We start from the raw sequence: 24,040 nt of genomic DNA, 5'->3' as shown, positions 1-24,040 counted from the left end.
TACACACACACACACACACACACACACACACACACACACACACACACACACACACACACACACACACACACACACACACACACACACACACACACACAGAAAAAATGTGCACATTCATTGAGGGGGAAAAAGAAGAGGTAGCCCACCAAGTCATTACCAAGAACACACACAGTGCTATCAGCCTTTTGCCAGATTTTCAGCAAACTCAGAGGAGGGGAGAATCATTGGAAAAGCTTTGCTGAAAAGATGGAGGGGGGCATTCATCAAGGGAGCTACACTTAAAAATAAAAAAAAGCTCACCTTTGCCAAATAACTTCTGTATGAGAAACTAAAATATAGGTATTGCCCTCAGGGGAAAAATGTGGGTAAAGTGCTCAGGCAAATGGTGAAGATCTGGCCTTATTCAGCAGTTCACTACAGCACGCTATGCAGATCACCTTTCAGAAATGTTCTGGAAAAAGAGCGAAAAGCTTGCGGTTATTGCCTGTGGGAGACGTACCTTTACACGTGGTGGTGCGACAGTGGTCTTTGAGGTGAGAGCAGTTCTTGCCCTCGTAGTCCTCCGGGCAAGCGCAGTAATAGTCTGTGGCCAGGTTGAAGCAGGGCGCTCCATTCTGACACGGGTTGGGCGAGCAGTAATCGATATCCAGCTAGGGCAGAAAGGTATTGAATAGAGAGTGGTGAACCTGATAGCTGACATAGTTTCTGCTACACTAAACAGAGCAAAACCCACAGCATCCTCCCTACAGGCTGTGCCAGGAAATAACACACGCACAGCGCTTAGAGGAAGGGGAAAAACAAGGCAGAGACATAGGAGCCGTCCTCTGAGTCTGGGCTTCAGCACTGAGGAATGTATCCCGCTGTAGCCAGGAGCAGCTTCAACAAAGCACTCCCTTTTTAGAAGGAGGACTGTGGAACAACAGCCATTAAAGAGGGTGGGGCAGGAAAACTTTACAACGAACCCAAAGATTCAGCAATGCTGGCAGAAAGGGGGCTATGGGGGTGGGGGGCAAGGGCTTCAGATGCTAAATGATAGCAGGAAGGATGAAAGCACGTGTGATGCATGCATACATGCATGCATGTTGGTGGTGGGAGTCGTGTCTCACCTGGCAGAGATTTCCTGAGAAGCCAGCAAGACACAGGCACTGGAAGCCGTTCACGTCGTCCTGACAGCGGCCGCCATTCAGACACGGCGAGCTTGCACACTCGTCAATGTCTCTTTCACAGTGCTCGCCGGCGAAGCCAGGGGGGCACATGCAACGATAGCCGTTTACCAAGTCCTGAGAAGGACAAACCAGGGTTAACCTCATGCAGCCACAAATTTGATTAATGGTCTTGACAGGGTGGGGTCCAAACAATAACTGTCAAACCAAAGAACAGAACGAAGAGCGAGGCCGAGATGGGGTGAAGGCGAGGGGGGAGGGGGGCAGAGAAGGGCTGCAAGTTTGGAGGAACATTATCACAGCTCCGCATTTATTTCAACACATTTTCCTGGCACCGACTCAACACAATAATGTTTATGGTAATTCAATCTAATGTGGTCAAGGAATTTGTGTGTCTCTCCCTTAGAAACCCCTCTGAACCCACTCCCCTCAGATTTGATTTCAGAGAGGAATTCCACAACAATTCCTGCAGTCAGTTTGGAGAGAACAGTTTACTGCAGCTATTTATATAACCGCTGTAAATGTCTCGGGCTTCAACAAAAAGCACAATAAAACAAACAAACAAGCTGGCAAGCAAAGCAGTGATACCAGACAGAGCTGGTCCGTTTTTTGACCCAACACGTACCTTGCAAGTTCCCCCATTCTGGCACTGGTCCTTGCAGTCGTTTATATCTGCACGGGAAAACAAATCTGAGGATTAATTCTGAACAGCTTGACTAAATAGTCTGTCTTTGAAAACAAGTCTGTGCTTTATGTTTCCCATGCTAGGGGCCTTTAAAAACATTGTCGGAGCTAGAGAGCGCTCTGCGAGAGTTGTATAACGTGGCCACGGAATCAGTGCAACACAGAAAGTATTGAGCAATCCTGTCTGCTGCCAAGTGAAACTAGTGCTGGGATTGTTTCGAGCCACCTCTAATCACCACAGCCTTGGCCACACACAGGGATAATAATGATACAGCAGATTCATTTACACTGCAGGAAAAGGCTGTGCTCGTCCAACTGTTTGCTTTATGCCTTCATATTACAGCTTTAATTCAGGCTGCTCCGAGAGGACAGAAAGAAAGAAATGACAAGGAGGCAGGAGCTGGACAGGTGTCCCATTCCACAGCTGCTGCTGACAGCCTTTGAACTCACTGATGTCGCAGTTCTGCCCAGTCCAACCAGGGACGCACTCGCAGAAGTATCCGCCAATCAGGTTGCGGCACGAGTTGGCATTGACACAGGGCTTGCTGTCGCATTCATTGGCATCTAGAGAGGGAGAGAAGGGGTTAGTGGCATTCACATGTGCAGCTGACAGGCATGAAGTGGTGGGACGAGGTCGGGTGGCTCACCTATCAAACATGTCTTCCCTGTCCACTGCGAGGGACAGTGACACTTGTAGCCGTTGACCAGATCCTGGCAGGTACCTCCGTGGTTACAGGGGTTTGGAGAGCAGTCGTCAACATCTGTGCGAGAGAATTTAATTATTGGTTGTTCAACATGTTTTCTGTGAGAGTGATGACACTGAATGGGCGCAGGTTGAGTGCTCGCTTACTGATGGTGCAGGAGGGGCCGCTCCAGCCGAGCGCACACTGACATTCGTAGCCTTGACTGGTTTCTGAGCAGCTCCCTCCGTTAGAGCACGGATTGGACAAGCAGGCATGTTCCGCTGGGAAGAGAAAGACAGTTTTGCAAACAGGTCTCTCACACACACCCTGGTGAGTCATTTTAAGGAGGAAAATTCTACCCTCCTTTTGTCAATTTATGACGCTTATGATTCTTCTGATTAAATCTTAAATCACAAAAGGTATCTCGCATTGGAACAAATTCCGCCTTTTTTGCAGAAAAACTGACATTCTTCACAATAAAACAACTCAGATGTAAAAATGCACTTCAGCTTCTGACTCTCATCTCAAGAAAACCTCACTCCTCTGCCCCGGGACCACTCTGTCAGCAGAACACACCCAGGGGTCGACTCACCCATCACCTACACCCCCCCCCCCCAACTCCCCCCGATCTCACTCGCATTACCCGCCCCGGCAGACCACACCACCAGGAAATCATCTTTCATGCTAAGTTGACCTGACCAACGCACCGTGACTTCCCTCTGACTCCCCGCCATTCTTCTTCTGAGAGGCGGCACAAGATGAGAGAGTGGCGGGAGGGAGAGCGGGAGGCGGGTGTGGGGGAGGACAGTGGGGGTAGCACGGCCCTGGAGTTTCTCCTTTATGGACAAGTTAAGGATGAGTGGGTCCCAAGTGAATCAAAAATTAATCATTCACTCTGGGAATAAGTAGGCAGTTGGAGGTGATCGGGGGACGGCTCTTGGTATGCCATGGGGAGGAGGGAGGGGAGAGGATGCAGCGCTGCACCCTGGGGCCTCTGTGTTACAATAGCCTGACGTATCCCCTGGTCTGTGGACCTCCTGTTACGAAGGGCACGGTTTCCTGACATCTCTGCAGTTAAGCTGTCAGCACCCTGCGCCGCTTAGATTTAATGAGGAAAAAACCATCATCTCCATGGTAAGTGTTCACAGCAGCTGAACCTTAGTACCACACCCATATGTCTGGAACGCCTGAGGAGTGAAGGGATGACCGGTTCCTGATGATCAAACCGGTGGATTACCTGACTCGGGGGCCACTCGTGCTGGAGTGGAAACCGATTATTGCCAAGTTACCACCTCCTCTGATTACAAACTGAAGGCACCTCTGACCTTTTGTCTGCAGGCTAAGCGAGTCCACAACCTCCCCTCTTATTTTAACAGGAGTTTGTCTTATACTTAAGATAAAAAATGTTCACTGGGAATCTTGGAGCTGCTTTGCTCCATTGTGTTGGACAAAAATTCTTCAAAATAAGATTTAGCCAGAGCCACGTGAATTCCTTCTGTCAGCGACCTAAAAATTCAATTAGCCTTAAAGGGACAGTTTGGCAAGTTGCTATTGCACTTGCACAAATTTTGGGTACATGGACAGATTAAGCAAAGAATGGTAAAACTCGATAGCATCTTATATTCAACACCAGGTCAATGCCAATGTCTTTCAAACTCCAAACCCCAGTTCGTAACATGAACTGATAAAGATTTAAAGTTTTAATCTCAGTCTGAAACCATCAGGGTTATTCTAAGTCTCCAAAAAGAACTACAGAAAACAATAAACAACAGGCTGAGTAGTACGCGCAAGGAAAATGGGGCTAAAAGTTATGTTACTGAGCATCACTGACACTCACCTCTCTCACAGTTTGCACCAGAGTAACCCTCAGCGCAGGTACACTGGTACTTGTCAGGTCCTGTATTGATACATGTCCCTCCATTCAGGCATGGCTGGTGAGTGCCACAGTAGTTCAGATCTGGGAAAGGAGTGTTTCACACAGCTTTAGTTTGTTTTGACACAATGCGGGACACTCCTACAGCAACTGCAACTGAAATAAGAGAAAGGAATTAACCTTTATCGCAAAGGTGGCCGCCCCAGTTGGTGTCGCAGAGGCACTGCCAGGGCTCTACACAGGTGCCGTGTACACAGCCTGGGTGGGGGATGCACTTGTCACAGTACTGGCCCTGCCAGCCATAGAGACACCTGCAAGACATAGAGAGAGCCCATGCCATCAGCCTCAGGAGTGGGGCAAAAATCAGCCCAAATTCTCTTTCACAGACACAGACGCGCCAAAGTGACACATGCAGAACATTCAGGCTAATTCACAATGATCACATCCAAGTCAGATAATCCCTGCGGTATCTGAAAATGCTAATATCTTAATCTTCTGTTTATTCCAAATTCCTTCACGAGCAGTACAGCGATAATCTGAACTTAATGAAGTACACATCGGCGTATACAGCATGGCGCTGCAGAACTGAAACAAACAAAGAGGCAGTATTCTTGCTCTCACAACTGGGCTGCGTCTTAAAAGACCACAAATGAATCTTAAGTAGCAGGGTGTTTATGCAACAGCTTTTAAACAATACTTGGGAACAGGGAAACAGAGGAGTATTTAGCATTTTACCAAACAGAAAAAAAAAACAAAACACTAAATTACAGTTCCAATGGGACCTTTAGCACTGCTAACATTAGCATGCGGCCAGACGCTCCCTTTAACAACACTCTGCCTGTGGCTTGGCAGTAGCGACATCCTTGCAGAGAGGAGTGTTCAGCCCTCCTCTCGGCTGTTACACTGGCTGCTCATCCTGGTTCCCATGAGTCAAGAGTCAGGCTTGTGCCCCAGGGCCGAGGTGGGGAACACAGCCTGCTGACCACTGAAATGTCCAGGTCCATAATTACACTGATAATGCTGCCCTTTTCTTCCTGGGCTCCATAATTAAGATGGCAATCCAACCCCACTGATAAGTCTGCTCTTTTAAAGGTGGTGAAGTGGCGATACAGTTGCTGCTGTGGAGCCTAGCGACAGGAAGCAAAGTGTCCCTCTGGGGGAGCAGCGCGCTGATTAGCCCCAAGAAACGGATGGACTGTAAAAATAAACGCGGTGGTTAAGCAAACCTCAGTCTGTGATTAAAGAGGCTATTCTTAAAAGTGTGCTAATCCTCTTCATGAGAAGCGGAGCAGGATTCCCCAGCAGGATCCCAAATCACTTACAGTTATTACACACCCAAATTACTGGGGAATGTGACATTACATTGTGCAGCACTGCTGATGCACATAAAGATTTCAACCCTCAACATGAAAAACAGCCCTCTTAAGAATCTGTATGTTGTGGCTGTGCAGTTAATGCTTTTCAAACCAGTTTTCTACTGTGGCAATTTTGGTCCACAGGTGCACTGTTATTACTCTGTTAGAAACAATGAAAGCTGCGGGTATCATTAAAAACTGTGGCTAAAAGGAAATCCCACAGAGCGTCATTAGTTGAGGTTCTGTGGACATAAAGTCAGTGACAACGAAGCTGCCCTAACCTGCAGCCAATGCTGCTATGTACTGCTGTTGTTTAACATTTTACAACAGCCCAATGATGGGAAACTACTCACTGGATACACTAGTAGTAGAGCTGGCTTGGAGAGTTTGTTGGCAGATAGCATATAAACAAAGTTAAACCCAGAGCTTTAAATATAGCCACACCTGCACAGAGACTAAAGTATTTCAACCTCTTGTTCTGCCAGTGGCCACACAAGCACTTACAAGAAACCTGATGATGTCAAAAGCTTGGGAAAAAAAACAAAGCTGGTCCACAAAATGAACAAACCTGATCATCCCTGTGCTTGATTCATGGCCAAATCAGACAACTAAGAAAGCAACCCATGCCTGAGCTGTGGGAAGACTCGGGCAGTGCAGGGCCTCCTCCAGGATGAGGATGAGATACAAGTGTGACTGCACACAATACCCCAGCTCTGATATCCATCTGCGCCTGGCTTTTCCTCTGGCTGTGTGCATAAACAGCATTAGGAAGCCATTAGCTACACAAACAATACACTTTAAGGCTCATCCGAACGTTACACGCGATTTGACTGATAACGCTTGACTCATTAGAGGGAAACACATAGGCTACATTTCCAACATGGAGTCTTGGCAGTTGAGCCTCTCCTTTACCCAGACTGGCAGCTCCGGTCAAAAGCTCCTCGAGAGATTTACAAGCAGCTCAGCCTGCATCTCTGTTAAAGCCCGGGTACTGATAGTCTCTTGGCCAGAACACCAAGCACGTACAGGGAAAGATCCGTGCCATGACAGAACTGGTGCTTGGACACAATCCCTACATGTCTGAATGATCCACACCACAGGCTTCTGGCACCAGTCTCCACACTAAGTAAAGGCACTTGAACAAACCATGTTTGACATTTCACATAATAAAAATACAGTAAAATCACATATAACAGACAAATAAATCCTAGAGAGCAGCCTCGGTCACTTACTTGCATCCACCTGGCTCCTTGCATGATCCATGTTCAGTGCTGCAGCCTTGTCGACATATAGCTAGAGGAGGAAAAAGGAGAATCATTTTACTGCCTGGTAACTAGGTTCAAACTTAGCTCCACTTTTAGCACATTTTAATTTTAGCAGTAAATGATATAATTACTACCCTCTATGAAATTTCAGCCTGTGAGAACAAATACAGCTGTCGACAAACAAAAAAAAAGCTGGCCCTGCTCTATAACACAATAAAATATTTAATAAGAAATTGCCCAGGCTGAGTTCCTGTGGATAAAAGTTTCTTCTTTATTGTACAGGCAATGAAAAGCTTTATTTGGATGGAAAAGGAAAGGAGGAAAATGCAGCAAGAGTTCAGAGACAAAGTCCTCCATTCAATGAAAATGAAGCAGCAGACAGTGCATCAGCATGAATCACAGATTACAGTCTGACTGGTTGTGTAAAAAGACTCATTCATACTGACTAATACTAATCAGGCTGTCTCAGGCTGATTTCTGATCTCAGCAGGGCTCACCTGTGTTGCAGTCAGGTCCGGACCAGCCTTCCAGACAGGTCTTGTTTCCATTGTAGTCGCACGTGTAATGGCCGAAGAACTCATCCCTGGGCCGACAAAACTTGTTGCAGCCGAAGCCGTAGTAGTGCTCATCGCAGCTGACTCGGATCTGGTACTCAAACTGGGCCACAGGGCCGTTGTGAGTCAGCTTCTGCCAGTGTGGGCTGGGGTTGATCATGCCAGAATGAGAGGCTTTCTCTATCAACTTCCCATCTGCATGTGAAACATCAAATTTGACAACATCAACTTTCACTGTAAGATTCATTGTTGAAAATATATATTAAAAAAAAAATTTTCAGCTAAGTTAGTCTTCATCAAATGTTTGAGCCAGGGAGAGAACAGTGGAATGTAACATCCTACACTGCATATTTGAGAGTTGCGATGTTCTCGCGGTGATCATACGGTGGGAACCCAAAAATGCCCCAAAAATTCTGACACAAATTGCAGAGCATCTCTGATATAGCACATTATATATAATTAAGAGCAACTATGTGTGCTGGAGAGGAAGAAAAGTACAAGGAGGAAATGCAGAAAAAAGGAAAAGAGTGCCTGTAATGAGCACTCTTAACTGCTTTTTTTCTCACGCTCCCTCTCCAGTTCTCTGTGGATGGTTTCTGATTCTCAGGTTTACAGCTTGAGGATATTACTGGTCTCAGATGCTGTCTTTTGCATCTGCTCAGGCAAGGACAGAACCGCAGCCACCATAAATTACAGCATGAGGACACCAATGCCACAGTCACTGCTGGGAAGCCTGCCAGTGTACCATCAGCACTTTTTTTTTTCCAGGCTGCTTTTCTCACATACATTCTTGTACTAACAGCAGTCGAAAAAAAAAATCTTGAGTCAACTTTTTTTTTTTTAAACACTTAGTACACTTCAGATGGGGAGCAAAGGCTGAGCTGATATTGTGACTGCGCAGTACTTATGGAGACTTCCAAACACACGGACTTAGACCCAGAAACAGACTTATTTTCATGTCAAACAGGAAGAGGTCACGGCTCTGTCGAACGAGCAAGGACTGATCTGGGAGCCAGGGGCTGTAATGAGCTTCACACACAGAGCAAACACACTCGAAATGAGCAAACATGCTCAGCCCAGTACACTGTACACATAAACACAAGCCCTGCACATTAACACCACTCTTTCGCCCTCGCATGCAGCACTCACTACCTGATATCCAAATCTTCCACCTGGGAGAGAATGAAAAATGTGTCACAGGCGTTATTTACTGCGCTCACACGAGCAGAGGTGGCTGACCGCTGGGTGAATCGCCCCTCTGTGTAGTATGATGCAATGCAATGCAGCGGGGGATGGCCTGCTGTCATTTATTTACTGTGCGGTGGCGTGTATAGGGGGGTCAGGGGTGCGCTGAAATCACAGTGCCTGGTAACATTTCGCAGTGGTCTGGAATCCAGAGCTTAGCCGTGCGGCATTTCTCTACCGACTGCTGGCCTGCAGTGTCAGGAGTAGCACATCCTTACTACCTGCTGCCTGGAGTTAAACATAAATCAGACATGCTTTAAAAAGCTTAGAAAGGGTCACGCTTGAGCATCATATTAATTTTATACAGAGATAATCAAAACTTCTAAGCTGTAAAAAGGGGACTCCTTTTCTCAAACACTGGACACCCACAGATAAAAAAAAGTGCTCTGGAGCAGAACTTTAAAAATATTATTGCCTGCAAATTTACGTAAGTATAAAACTAAAACCAAGCTTTTTACTTTGATTAGGAAAGAATCTAAGTAAACCAAACACCAGTTAGAATAGTCACAACATATGAGGCTAGCAGGGCTGTGGGCTAGCCTGGTGGAGCTCAGAGGGGCTTAACCAGCATTGACTGTGTACATTCAGGGGGCTTTTCACACCAATGCCCTAATAGCTCTCTGGGGAGCGGCAAATACAGCAGAAAAGGCCGAAACCTTGCTGACCTCGAACAGACCTGCATAAACAAGCATGGGATAAGGCCCTCCCTCAGCTGGAATCATCATGCTGTCGCCAATCGGAGCACCGATCAGCAGGAACCCCGGCACAGTTAACGACCAACAAACCAAACCTGGCAACCAGAATTTAGAGTCAGCACCTTACCACCATATTATCCCAACATTCATGGGAAGAACAGCCACAGTCTTCAAACAGTATGCTAAAAAGTCCTCCAATGCACATGCTCTGAGCTTAAGACTGCAGCCCACCTGTGCCAGAGGTAATTTTAACCTACGGGACAGAATAGCTCAGAGGGCTCGGCCCCCCCCACACTGTGACTGCAGGCTGGTTGCAGGGCCGGGCTGGGCGGCCGGATGAACTCTGTGTTTCACGCCTCAGTGACAGTGAGACAGTGTGACCCCGACCCTGTCTGGCAGCACCTGCCATCAGTCATCGGACGAATGAAAACATTTTCATAGTCCTCTACCTCGCCACACTTCCTTCTCTCTGTCTGCCCCCCCCCCCCCCCACCCCCATCGCTGTCTACCCTCCTCGTCCCCACTTCTGCTTCTGCTGCTTCTTCCCGTCCTGCTCTCCAGCCTTACAGGCACCTGTCAACACACTTTCTTAACACAGACGCACACCCCCAGCGGACCATGTGGAAGAGGGCAGGGGATTCAGGAAGAATAAACTTCCTTTTCTGACCCTCAACACGACTCCTCCCAGACACTGCCTTGAGGGAGGGAGGGGGGAGACAGAAAAGAGAGAGGAAGGCAAGATGGAGATGCCACATTCAGTACTCACCACTGGTTTCATTGTTGAAGTCCAAGGCTTCCACTATCAAAGTGTAGGACCTCTGAGGAAGACAAGACAAAGATACAAGAAGTGTTGTTAGCGAAGAGCAGGATCATCAAGCAAACGCTGTTTCATGAGACAAAACTATAAACATTATCAGTCAGTGATCAGGTGATAGTCGTTTTGTAAAACATATAGACTGTGCAGAGAACCGCAAAACGCTTGAAGCCTTCTGTTTGTTAGCAACAGTGCAAACGAACTTGTAGGGCAGACGTGTCCAAACTGTTCCACAAAGGGCCGTGTGGCTGCAGGTTTTTGTTCCAACCAATGAAGAGCACACAGTTTGACCAATCAACTGTCTGAAGACTGAGATCAGTTGATTAAATGAGTCAAGTCTGGTGTGCTGCTGCTTGGTTGGAACAAAAACCTGCAGCCACACGGCCCTTTGTGGAACAGTTTGGACACCCCTGTTGTAGGGGGTTCCCGCATACGCTTCCCGTTTAACAAGAATCACAAAAACATTAATCACCTTATCAACAGTCAGGTTTGATGTTAAATAAGCAAAGGAAAGAGCAAATTTCCTTTAAGCCTAAAAAAAAAACAAAAAACAAAAAAAGAATCCAAATCCAAGACTTTCCCATTTCCCGTGACCTCGCCAGCCTTGCCAATGAGGTTTCATCTCCCTCTCATTGAGTTGGCTTCCAATGAGGCCTAGTACAGGAGCTGCTAACTGTTAACTTATAACAATGGTCCTAGTTGATCTGATTAAGAGAGGATAAGCTTGCGGTGGGGCAGAGGTCTCTGTGGTCTAGCTGGACACCCACCCAGCAGGAGGGTGTCTGATGCACGGAAAAATGAACCGGTCTGCAAAAGGATAGACTCTTGAGTAATGACTAGAATGAGTCCAAATAAAGAATAGCACATAGAAAGGGATACTTCACCCCTCAATGCCAAAAATATGTCTTCATCTCAGCCACGGTAACCTTGTGCTCTTTAGAAACAGCTTTTCCCAAATACACTTTTTCCACATGTTTAGAAAATGTGGCGAGTGAAGTCAACTGATGATTTCCAGTGTTCTGAGAAAGCACATAGTTGGTTTGGTTTTGCAATGTATATGGGATTTTCAATTTCATGCTAATTTATAAACCTCTAACTCTAACAATGTGCAATGAGTGCTGCGGACAGTCCAGCCTGAAGTGTTTAAGGACAATGCTTTTTAGGCAAACTCAACACTGGCAGAAAAATGAAGAGTGTATGTGACGGATGGTGGGGCAAAAAAAAAAAAGAAAATGCAGGAAAGGAGAGACAGAGAGAGACTGAATGAGTGCTACACTCTGGAGGGCCTGTCTTGATTTCAGCACTCCCTAAAACGCTTTGTCTGATTCAGGGTCGGTAGCGCTCACACCAATATCAGCTTACACATTCACACTGCCCTGTGCCACAGTCATGAGGGAGCGAACAATGTGTCTGCGAGCGCGCACGGCAGACTCGGAGAGAAAGTATGCGATTGTGAGAAAGTGTAATCCACTTGCAGTGTTCGAGTATCCACTAGAAACACCTATTTGTTATATTCACACACATGCTCACCTCTAGCAGCGCTGCTTGGAGGCATTTCAGAAATCCTGCATTGCTGTTATGTCCCTTTTTGCTGCGGTGACTTCATGGTAAACAAACCCACTCAAAAGGAAAACCCCTGTTCACTTCCCTCAGAAAGAAAGAAGAAGGTATGACTCACTCCTGAAGCTTTTTTTTTTTATGGCTTTACCTTGTTTTGTCAGCCATTCAACTTTCCATCTTTCCAGGAGCCATCTGTCTCATCCTGTGCCAGTATTTTACTGCAATCAGGGCAGCTATTATTTGAAATTCAGTGCTCATCAGCAACACAGGCTGTACAGTATATTCTGACTCACAATTGGTTTCAATCACTAGACACAGAACTCGGGTAAGTGAGTCAGATGTAATGTGATACCGTCTATTACTACAACCCAACCTACAGCTGGTTATATTAACACTAAGAACAAAAGTCCTCTGGCTTCCCTTCAAGCATTAAGCACTATCATGTTAATGCTTTGGTGCTTTTCCAGCTTGTACAACTGCACCTGAATGCATCATCCCCAGTATCTGCACTCCCAACTACATGTCTACATAGACTTTTGAAACATGTTTTTGTTTGGGGAACATCTATTTGGGAGGGCCACCCAAACAAATCCCACACATATATGACACAGAGCAATACCAGTGGTGAGCTCATCGTAAAAATGGGAAATCAAATGTAACACCACTGTGCAGACCAGAAATGAGGATATAATACGTTTCTTGAAATTTTTAAATTAGATCATCATTGCAACATTAAATTGACGTGGTTGTGAGTAATACGAGAAACCATAAAGGGGGAGTAAAAAAAAAAAAAAAAAACTGGCCTTGCATCAGAATTTGTACTCTATTCAAATAAAGTCACCCCTCAGTGAACTCTCTGAACATTTCTGAACAGTGCATTATCAGTTAACAGGCAGTTACATTAGGAGAAACAATGGATCCCTGCCAACTGAAAGCATCAACAAGCCTGGTCCACCTGCTACATAACAAAACTTCACACTGTGTTCAGGACTGGTGGGGGAAAAAACAATTGTTAAAATTGCATTGTGCTGGACTGTTGTCAGAAGGCATAAAGTTTAATGGGTTATTGGCCGATTCCTTTAAAAGCAGATCTGCAAAAACATGACAACACACCCATATCTTGCAGGATTTGGACTTGCCTCAACATGGACGCCATTGCTGCTCATGTTATTTGCCTTACATTAACATGATTGAGGCCCACACCAAAAAAACAACAACAACAACAAAAAGTCTCAAAGTATTGACACGTTCATTGTTGCTGTATCACTAACAGCACATCAAGTAAAATGTCATAATGGATCCATCTAACAAGTAGCTGCACCATTACTAGGATGTTTAGCTCCAGACCAAATAAGTGCTCCCAGAAAGTGAGATACTGCCTGACTCCTCATTCACTAACACTCCATAACTCCTCGGCGGTTATCAGCTTGGAACCGTCTGCCACTGCCAGGTTCACTTTTCCCAGGCTCCCAGCTGACTCACAACTTCTCTTTGAACTACAGAGCACACACACTCTCTCTCTCTCTCTCGCACACATGTGCGTGCACACACACACACACACACACACACACACGCACGCACGCACGGACGCACGCACGCATGCACGCGCGCGCACGCACGCACACGCACACGCACACACACACACACACAAATGTCCAAGTGCAATAAGTGTGGCCATATGTCTTCTTATCTTTCCTGGCCAAGTAGACACTGTCCAACAGACAAGCAACATAAGCGATAAAGATCATTCCAGTTCAAATCACAATCACTTGCCAAAGAACACTACTGAATCCCCTCAGTAGGGGAATTTTCCCAATACACACACACACACACACACACACACACACACACACACACACACACACACACACACACACACACACACACAAAAGCCTCTTTCCCTGTCCTCAACTGAAAATGGAGCCATCTGATGTATCATTACAAGGAAATCTAACAAAACAAAAACAAAAAAAGTATGTCTCATGGAATAACAGACAAAAGCCAAAGGTCTAAATAAAGGCAAGGCAGAACAGATCAGACTAGTCTAGGCCTCCACTCAGCACAGAGGAAATGTAAACAGTCTAGTCAAAGGGATGTTGACCTTCTGTATCAGTTTTCCTGAGTCAATCACTTCAATAGTATCAAACTGAGATCTGTCCAATGACTGGGACGGCTAAGTGACACACCCTGTTTGCCATAAAACCGAAGCTCGGTCATGAAAAGACAATTCACACAATCACCTTCAAAGCCACTGAGTGTGTTCTGATGGACTGGGAGGAAGGAATGCAGTGTTTGCCAAGAGATTTTCATCACAACAAGAGTCGGTGAAAGACTGTTATACCATCAACAGCTTATTAAACATCCTGTATAGGTACAGCAGCCCAGTGATACGACAGGACCTCACTCTGATGAAAGAATCTCACCTTTTGCCAACTAAAACAAAAGACAGAGCAAACAGATTTTGGATCTCTGGCAAGGCAAACAAGATCAAAACATGAACCCGGGACCAGGACTGAAAGTCATATCGAGCATTTAACTGAACAAACAGCCAGTCAAGAGCATTTTGCAAGGGTCAGTAACCATTAAGGGAAACAATAACAAGGCCCAGGTGATCCCAATTAAATGTATTTTTGATGCATGTCACTTTTCCATTTAGACTCCAAACGACTCTGAGAGGCAGCAAAGCATCAGAGGCCATTATGTAACGTCACAACTGACACAACACTGCGAGTACACTGAAAAAGTTCTTGTTAAAGTAGAGGAAAGGGTGAAGAGGAGAGGGGGAAAAAAAGAGAGAACATATCTTTTCCCTCTTTCACTTGAGTAATTTGCACTTAACTGCCACATCAGAGCAAACTATATAAGACAAACATGTCATTACTCCCGCAGCTGCCGACAGCGCTTACCGTCAAGGCAGAGCTGACTATTGTTCTGCGACTCACCTTATCCCAGTTCTCAGACTGCTCTGGTTTGTCAACAAATCAATCATGCCAACACCTCCCAGGTCAGACAGGACACGCCAGCGTTGTGTTAAGTGACAGAGGGAGGGAAAATTACGCTAAAAAATGTAGGCACAATTAAATCAAATGTGAGAATAATTAAGGTGCCAGATCAAACTCGGGCTTGAGATGACAGGGAGTAGGAATTGCTCAAAAAGAAGCTAGTTGGCAGTTAAGGAGATAAGTGCTTATAAAAGCTCAATCTCACCCCTAAAGGACTGACGCAATCCCATTTAAAAAGGTCTACCCTTGCCTCGTATAAGCGCAACCTCTGCAAATATGCTGAGGTGGCCACAGAGGCAAGGTCACAGTTTGCCTGAGAGCCAACTTCATCACTGCTGAGTCTACTACAACTGCTTCCTGTTGCTTGCCCCGCACTGGCATTACAGCTGCACTGACTCTATTATGCTCTGTAATCCTCACTGTAGTCACTGAGGGCACACTATTGTCCCTGCTTGATACACTGTGAGGGCCTGTGTAGCTGGGCCCTCACTCCTCTGTGGAATAAAAGCATGAAGCAGACACTGGCTCAATCCATACACAGCTCTAAAACACAGATGTGCTCATGTTAAAGATGCCCAGCCGACGGCATTCAGCTGGACGCCTGGCTCTTGCCCTACCTGATCTAAGCACATGTGTGTAGCCTCATTAAGTGCAGCAGTTACTGTGGGTGGCAAGGTTAAAGCGATGAAATGCCTGGGGTCCAACCGAGCGTGACTTAAACAAAGCCCTTGGCCTGGACAAGAGGCCAACTTCATGCAGCTCACAAGAGAGGATGAAGGGAGGGGGGGGCTTCATGAACTCAGAGTACCCAACAACCCAGTTGCACCACACTGCCATCTGTCCACAACAGCCAATCAACTTATGAAAAGGACAAAGAGTGATATCATACCTAACCTGACGATTGTTAATGTGCACTGAAGTAAAGCACTTGAGAGATTTTAACGAGCGGCTCTGTCCTTTCCCAAATCTCAGCCTAGGTCCTGCACTTGCATTAAAACAATTTAATCTAAAGCTGAGATGTCTCAGTTGATCCCCTGACTGTACAGTAAAAAAAAATTCAATGCTGCAAAGCATCATTTTCTACAAGATTCGCTGGCAAGTTCTGGGATTTATCTGCTGTATTAAACATGACTTCGCTGGTTCAAGGCCATTTTTGGAGAGAAGCATCCATATTATCAGTGTGTAAGAAAAGAAATATGAGCAAAGCCTGCAGAGTCCTCAAACTTGAATTGGCACCAGTTTTCATTTCAGAGTCAACAAGTACTGTTTGCACGTAGGAAAGATTTTCAACCAGTACGATGAAACTAATCTAGCTCTGAGCATTCATGCCAACTTAGTGTTGCCATAGTGTGAACATAAACAGAAACCTTTGTCTTTTAAAAAGGTGTGAGGCGCCAGTGTCTAAGTGGAGAGCAAATAAAAAATACAGACCATATCAAATTGCACGCCACCCTGCTGAGAACATTGTTTCACTGGCTATCAGATCATAGGCAAAACACAAATTCAAATGATCTGCTCTGCCCCACAGGTAACACACAGAAATGTATGACATGAAAGGATCATGGAATCATGCACGATCTTCCAGTTCTTTCCCTTATTCTGTCTGTTTGAAAGCATCGCCCCGCACAAGAACTTCCATCAAGATTGAGGTAAAAATAACCTTGATGTAATTGGACACACACATACCAGCGGACTGTGCCTTTCACCCATCAGGCACAGTGGAGGAGTTTGCGGGCCAAGCTGTGGGGCCAGTCAGTCTGTGCGCAGTCCTGCTTTTTTCACTACATCGAAATGCGCTCCAGCCATGACAAATCATATCTCTCACCGAGCTACAACACTCCCACAGGCCTGTCAGGCCAATTTATTTACTCTATGAAGAAGAGCTGACACTTGAGGAAACCAGAAAGTGGGTTTTCACTCTGGAGTTACTGTACTGTGCAACATGAGCAGCTGCCAGGGAGGCAGAGGAGGAGAAATCTGTGAGAATGCAGCTCATCCAACTTTTTATCTGTTGAATCATGCCAGACAAGGGGAAAATATTCGTGGAGGAACAATTCAAGAATGAACTGTATAAAGAAGTATCCAACCAATTTATAGCAGACAATGGATTTTTTTTTGAGGGGGTGGGGGGGGGGTAAACTTCTTTCTCTTGAAATGTCTCATTTTTATTTGTTTTTGGTGGCTTAAATGTACTGAACCTGTTTTCTTTCCCTGTGTATTATTATGCCCCTAAGCCTATTTCTGAAAACTGAAGTTTTATGATGATCAAACATGCAAAGTAGCTTTAAGTCTCTAACACTATTTAGACAGAACAGACAGCTCTAGGCCTGATGGAGAAAAATACCTGCAGCTGGTTAATTGGTGCAAGATAATGGGGAGACCAGGGGGGCCCTTCCTCAAAAGGGTAATTCACAGAGAGCTAACAACCAAAGGAGAAACTCATTCTTAGTTTGTTGTGCTTTCTGTCCGCGTTTTGGTGGGGGTGAGAATGACTGACGGACAGTAATTGCACAGAATTGCCTTGCAAACAAGATATTTTCTCTCCTTTTTTCCCCCCGTTTGGAGAAGCAAAGAAAGTTTTTTCTTTAAAAAAAACAAAAACAAAAACAAAAAAACTCTCTAACTCACCGGCCAGGCAAAACTGAAGGGCAAAACTATCCTGGATTTGTCATTCCTGACAGAGCTCTTGAAAGAAAAGGTATTCCCTCCGAGGACAGGCGTAGATCCCATTCCGAAGCTGCAGGGCCCTGCAGCAGAAACCCTCGACTGGTATTCCTTCAGGCAAACTTTAAAAAACGTATCGCACTCGTCCCGCGTGCATTTTCCGTCCGCCGTGCTCCGCGTGCCGTCACAACACATGCCGTTCAGCAACTCTCCGTTCACATTGTGCATCGATAAGATTTGCAACTCGAATTGTCCAGATCCCTCTGACACCTGTTGGGAGACAGATCGGTGAATGCAACAGGCAAACAAACCGTGACCTGGTTATAAAAGCAAAGTTTTTATTTATTTATTTAGCCCGTCGGTTACCCTACATTATTAGTTTGCACTTGCCGCAGGTAAACTGTGCACACAACCTAATGTATGAGGCATGGTTACATGAAATGTTAGCATAGCCGCAAACTTATAACGCCACACACATGGAATCAAAGTACATCCGAACAGCTGAAGTGAGGGACCCTTCCCCGCCGTCTCCCTCCACCCTCCTCCCTCAAGTAATCCACATACCTTCGCAAGAAAGCAGAGTAAAAAGGCAGCAACGACCGAGCCCCGTCTCAAAATCATGCCTCCGGACTGCTGTTGCCACTCGTTTGTACTAGTCGTCTGGCCGACACACGGCACCAGAGCTCTCCTCTGGTTTGAACATGCACGAGTGGGGGAAAACAACACTTTGATCAGCGGAGCACAGGTTCCCGATTCATAGAAAACCTCTTCCTAGTATGTCCCTCAACTTCTCCGAGCGTCTGCTCTTCTTCCTTATCCGACAGTTTCCACACTTGTTGCTGAAGAAAGTTTACACAGTAGCCATGCGGCGGCCGAGCCCTAGTGCTTGCTAGCTGACTCACTGACTGACTGACTGCTGGTCCGAGCTGGAGCAGGCTACACAAGTTCAACAGGGACGGGGGAGTGTCCGTATTCATGAGCAGAGTCCGCTGAGCCCGCCCCTATCTGCTCATGAGGATCCTCATACACTCAAGATTGCTTCTAAGAACTCTTTGGCAGTGATGTGTTGGAAAATAAAAGTGGAAATAAACTTTGGCCAGCAGTGATATTGATAATCATAAGTCATCACAACCACAAACCCAAACATAAATGAATTATATTTACAGACAAGCATCAATTTATACCTCTCCCCCTCCTTAAGGAGACCTTATCTTCCTGCATCCTGCGTTAGTTGCATACTACACTCACCACAATTTATAATATTATTTCACCCCATAAAGATTTATGTCAGCTTAAAAGGTGGGTAGAAAAAGTCTAGCTGGTTTTACTCTGCTCTACATTTGTGCCACTGGGCAACGCACTAAATCATCTGGATTACAAAATGAGTTTGCATCAAGGCCAGTAGCTGAGTCAAGGGCATTTTCTTAAATGCATGGTATGTTAGACATCTTTCCTCATGTAAAGCAAGCCTTGGAGAAAGAGCATTAAATTGCATAGTGAAAAAATAGTCATCATCTACACATTTTCAGAATAGTTTTTTTCTGATTAAAAATACTTTTGTTATTATTTTTGAAATGTAAATAAACTCTTAATGTGAAAAGCTAACAACATGATGGTATCAGGAGTTGCACACAACAGTGCCCCAGAGTGGCAGACCTGCAGGTTTTATGCCTGCTTGAGGAATGTCACGCATTTTAAATGACTTGCAATCTAATGCTGTTTCCCAATAATCAACCACTATGTTTATGGTTAAACATAAAAACCAGGATGGGTTTAAGTGTGAGAGAAACCCCTGCAGAACAGATTAATTCACTGCTGTGGCCACAGAAACACAGAAATACACTGACAGGTTGCTGAAAGATATTATTTCCCCAGTACACTTATGGTGTCGAAGGGCAATTGCGACCAGGTGTATCTCTGCAAGAAGGTAATCTGTGAAGTGGATCAGTGATTACATGAGAGGATGAGGAACCCCCCCACCCCCCCACACACACACCCCACCTCACCCTGCCATTGTGGTTAGTGATTTGTGTGGACCAATTACACAGGTCATTCAATGGGTCACAATCAAGGAAGCACAGTCGCGGCCCAGCAAAAAGAGGAGTGTATCAATCAGTAACTATGTAACGTTTCACCATCACACTTTATAGCCGTTTATGAGGGCGTCACGCGTCTCACTTATATGTGTTCGTACCTGATAAGCAGTGAGGTCTGGCATTTTCTTACTGTTTTTTTGTTAGAAACATACATATAACTGAGGTCTAGTTCATTTTTTTTTTCACTGAAGTAGCTAAGCTTATCTTATCTTTAGTTTAGATGCTTCAGTGACACAAAGATGTGGATGATAGCTTCTGCAGAGATTTCCCCAAGTGTCCTTAAATATTTGTCTTGAAAGATCTTGTTTAGTAGTAGGTGTAGTATTGTGGTGAAATGTATTCACGTTCACAGAGAGAAGCTTCTGAGTGTTATTTCCGCCATCCTAAATCACTGCTGCCAATACTCAGACGTCACGTTTCCTGTGGTTGAACTTCAAGATGAAAGGTACGGCTTCCTCCTTGCCCGCCTCAGTCGCTGAACTGATAGACATCTCAGGTTACAGGCCTCACTGAAATGCTCTCTCTGGGTAATTAGGGTTAATTGGAGAAATTTTTAACCCTAGGGAGCATTTTTTTTTTGCCTTGATGGCAAAAGCCAAAATTGAGTCTAGGGATCGTAGATGGTTCGGGGTGGGGGGATGTGACGGGATCTCGTCTACCGTGCCCCCATGACCTGCCCAGAGGTGATGCTTGTGTTGGGATGATGACTGAGGTGGGGGAGAGCGGTGGTGGTACTTAAGTCCAGTGAAAAGAAACCATGAGATGCACGATCCAAGTGGATTATTCTAATTTTCTGAGGTTAAATGTCAGATATGCGAATAAGTCTCAACATCAAAATGTGTTTCACTCATCCAACATGTATATACACATTAGAAAATGTGTTTTTAGAAAGATGTCATATGTCTATATCTTTGGAAAAACTTTATTTTGCATTTGCAGATGACATGTTATCTAGCAGAAGCTAAGGAAGGATGCCTCCTTGCTTTATGCAGCTCTTCCACTTGATTCCATGTTTCCTGTCTATCGTACAGCTAATAGGTATCTAAGCAGCGTGCTCACTGTTCCCTATAAGCATGGTCTATAGTCGTCATGGAGCACAGACAGGGTTTCTCCTCTGAGGCCATGGTGCTAATCTCCTGCAGCCTTAATGTGATTATGGTAATGATCACACAAATGACCCCTGGGCTTTGGGGGATCCGTGGTTCACACATTCTCACACACAGGCTGCACAGGCGTTGTGACTCCACTGGCCCGCATGCGAGACCACCAGACTGAGCCAGTCCTGGTGGCCTGCTCCTGTTCTTCTGTCCTCGCTGGGCTTGGAAGAGTGGAGTGAATGACCAAATGAATTCCAGCCGGCAACAAAAGAGCTGAACGGCCATGAGAGAGATGGATATCTTTTGTTGTCAGACACCCAATGCCGTATTCCAATCCAATTACCTCAGCCTTTTGCAACCCCTGCTATCGCAGTGCATGGCATTGAAGCCTGCCTGAATTCAGACTCGGACCCCTAACAAGAATGTGGTGGATTAGGTGCTTAGTGAGCACCCCCCCTCCCCCTACCTTTACTAAAATCTGTGGCGCACTCTCTCCTAAAAAGATTTAGAAGTACCAGCCATCTATTTTAAATTTGATCTCATTTATTTTAATGTCATTACTGTCTGGTTCCCAAAGACAGAGAACAGAATAATTTCCCCCTGCATTCTTGAATGGTCAAAAGTGACGTGGCTGTGTTGCTCCAACAAGGACTTCTATTGTAGACAGTCAACAGGGAGAGACAAGAAAGTACCGTGTGACACAGTGAAGGTGGATTTACTCTTCTGCATCAGGGCGTGGTGGAAGTGACGTGTACATCAGCCGCTACACCTATTCAAAAAATGTACCTACACATCAGGGCTATGGGGGCCTGCTTAATACCACAAGAGCAGTGAGCGGTCGGCTCGGGTGTCTTGAATATTCTCCTACTTGTTTCTGCTTCCGGTTGAGATTTTGTATTGATTGTGAAGACAAGTGGAACAAGATCAAAGTCCGCCTCCACTCAAAGATGTGGTTTGCTTATTGTGTTGCTTCATCTGGATGTTTGACCTTCACTGTGCAGAGTGTGACACGGTTTCACGTTCATCTGCTGAAGGGACAGAGTTTATCTGTGCTCACCTTTAATCTCTGTTTAGCATGTGGACAAATTAGATGAGCCAGTCGTCATCCAATATGCATCTCACAAGTGTGATGTGAAAACTTGAAGCCTCCAGAGCAGAGACACTGAGAATGGACTTTTCAGTGAAGGAGGCGACATGCCATGTCCAGCAGTTAAACTTCTGAAGTGAAAAATATTTGTGTATTTATAGATTCTAGATTTTGAGATTTTCTTTTAACAAGGTAACAGATTCAAAGCATTAAGTAAAGTACAGATATGTAAAAAAAATACTTAAGTACAGTGACAAAGTACAAATACTTTGTTACATTCCACCACTGTTTTCTACAAAATGTGTTCTTTTACTATTAATATATTAAATAAATGCTTCTGTATTTGTACTGAAGCAGGATTTTAAATTTTGTTTTTTTTGTAATGGAATTTCTTTTTACAATGCATCATTGGTACTTTTACTGCAGTAATGCTGAGCAGATACACAGCATGTTTTGCAAACTGGTAAACCCATTTCCAGTGAAAACTCCATCCTAGCCACATTTGCCTCCCTCTATCACAAAGTGAATGAAAGAATATAAACATGGTTAATTCAAGTTTACAACGAAGCACATGGCCTATTCAACTCATCTGTTTGGTGACGATCAACACCTAAATAGCCAGAAAGGCAGTGATGTGTAAACATAAAGAAATATCGTGAGTTAATGAATTTACACTGTAAAGTCAGTTAATCTGCGTGTGAAAGATATGTGGGATGAAAAAACACATGCGAGGAGGAGATGAGTGTTCAAACCACTACAGAGCAAAAAAAGGGAGGAACTGTCTGTAGTTCAGTGTTCGGCCCATTTAAAAGCATCACAGTGTTTACATGGTGTGTTTATGGGAGCTGCTTTTACAGAACGTGTTACAGATGGTATCAGCAATCGTCACTCAGATAAATATTATTTTCCACTGTTAAAGGCGGCGGCTTTGTTAGTTTCAACATTTATTCGAAAGCCCGTTCTGCGAGGTGATGGTATTTCGATGTTTGAGTGTGTATGCGGTAAGTACCTCACTGCGGTTAGTGCACTGGGAGTCCAGCTGCTATGTGGAGGTTAAGTAAAAATTGGATTATAGAGGGTTAGGTTGAGAGCAAGGGTTTTGATTTTCATTGGTTCAAACTGTGCTTAATTGCTGTGGTGATGCTGTGGGTGACTCATTCATGTCATGTTTATTCTAGTTGTCTTTCTCTCATTTCTTTTTTTCTTCCCAGAGCGGTGCTGTGTATGTCAGTGACACAGAGGAACTGCAGGGATTTAGGCGGTTACTTCTCATGTCAACAGCATCATCAGAAACGACTGGATCAGCACTCTGAGCAGGCGCACATGTGCCAGGTTAAGAAGCTGTGAATGGATCATCAGTCTGTGTGTGTCCTCGCACATCCTTAATGGCCAGGGAGGTGTTTGATCCTCTGAAGGGAGGGGAGGCCAGAGGGCTGCAGTCAGTGAAACAAATCAGATTATCCCTGCTTAGGCTAGTAGCCTACTACTCACCAGCATAGCATTTCCACCTGGCTAACAATACCAGGTCTCATACTGCTGAGCTGACCATTGTGATCATGTGATTAAGTGATTTGTGTGTGAGTGCGTAATATGTCATAGCACAGTTGTTTGGCTGTGGAGAGTCAAATCTGCGTTTGATTAGATTTGTCCCTGCAGTGGAAAAGGCACTCTGAGAATAAGCTGGCATGCCCAGGAATGTTTACAGCTTAAATCATTGATCAGTGAGACAATGTCTCAGGTGGGAGGATGCAAACTATTCAGGCAGGAAGATTAGATCCTTTGCCCATCACACCATCCGAGGTGGTCTCCCAAAGTTAGGAGGGCCTGTGTGTGTGTGTTGCCCATTGCCCTCAGGATCAGTGAGTTAGAACAGAGCTCTCTTCAAAGAGGATATTGGCCCTTGCTTGAGGTGAATGTGGCTAATTACCTGAACTTCCTATCTGGAGGAGGTGACACTGATAAAACTCTTCCTCTCTTTTGTCCCTGTTTGTCGATCGCGTTGCCCTTCAGATCGTGTAGGCGTGTGTCTGAGGAAAGAAAGAGAGACGATCACTCTTCTTCTTGTAAGCTCTCTGAAAAATGACCTGTAGACTTGTTGAGAGGAACTAGAACAAGTACATAAGCCCAGTCGAAGCGACATCCACTGCCAGCCTTGAAGGAAAATATTGATGCTGGCAAAGTCTTGACGTCCCTTGCACCATGA

General features: G+C 45.2%; 1 protein-coding gene across 1 annotated transcript in view; it reads right to left on the bottom strand.

The window, feature by feature from the left end:
• jag1b (jagged canonical Notch ligand 1b) overlaps positions 1–18,452 on the bottom strand; it is a 28,440-nt gene extending 9,988 nt beyond the window's left edge. The window contains exons 1-13 of the mRNA XM_041049185.1: positions 18,122–18,452; positions 17,522–17,827; positions 10,284–10,335; positions 7,521–7,772; positions 6,991–7,051; positions 4,584–4,714; positions 4,368–4,487; positions 2,698–2,811; positions 2,495–2,608; positions 2,298–2,411; positions 1,789–1,835; positions 1,107–1,280; positions 500–650 (exon numbers count right to left, since the gene is read on the bottom strand). Coding sequence (XP_040905119.1) covers positions 500–650; positions 1,107–1,280; positions 1,789–1,835; positions 2,298–2,411; positions 2,495–2,608; positions 2,698–2,811; positions 4,368–4,487; positions 4,584–4,714; positions 6,991–7,051; positions 7,521–7,772; positions 10,284–10,335; positions 17,522–17,827; positions 18,122–18,178 — 1,693 coding nt within the window. The 5' untranslated portion in view covers positions 18,179–18,452. The remainder of the gene's footprint in view (positions 1–499; positions 651–1,106; positions 1,281–1,788; positions 1,836–2,297; positions 2,412–2,494; positions 2,609–2,697; positions 2,812–4,367; positions 4,488–4,583; positions 4,715–6,990; positions 7,052–7,520; positions 7,773–10,283; positions 10,336–17,521; positions 17,828–18,121) is intronic.
• Positions 18,453–24,040: the final 5,588 nt, after the last annotated feature.

Source organism: Toxotes jaculatrix, chromosome 11, assembly GCF_017976425.1.
Source record: "Toxotes jaculatrix isolate fToxJac2 chromosome 11, fToxJac2.pri, whole genome shotgun sequence".
NCBI lineage: Eukaryota > Metazoa > Chordata > Actinopteri > Toxotidae > Toxotes > Toxotes jaculatrix.
Note: the sequence above shows the minus strand (reverse complement) of the source record. Positions and strands in the feature narration are given on the sequence as shown.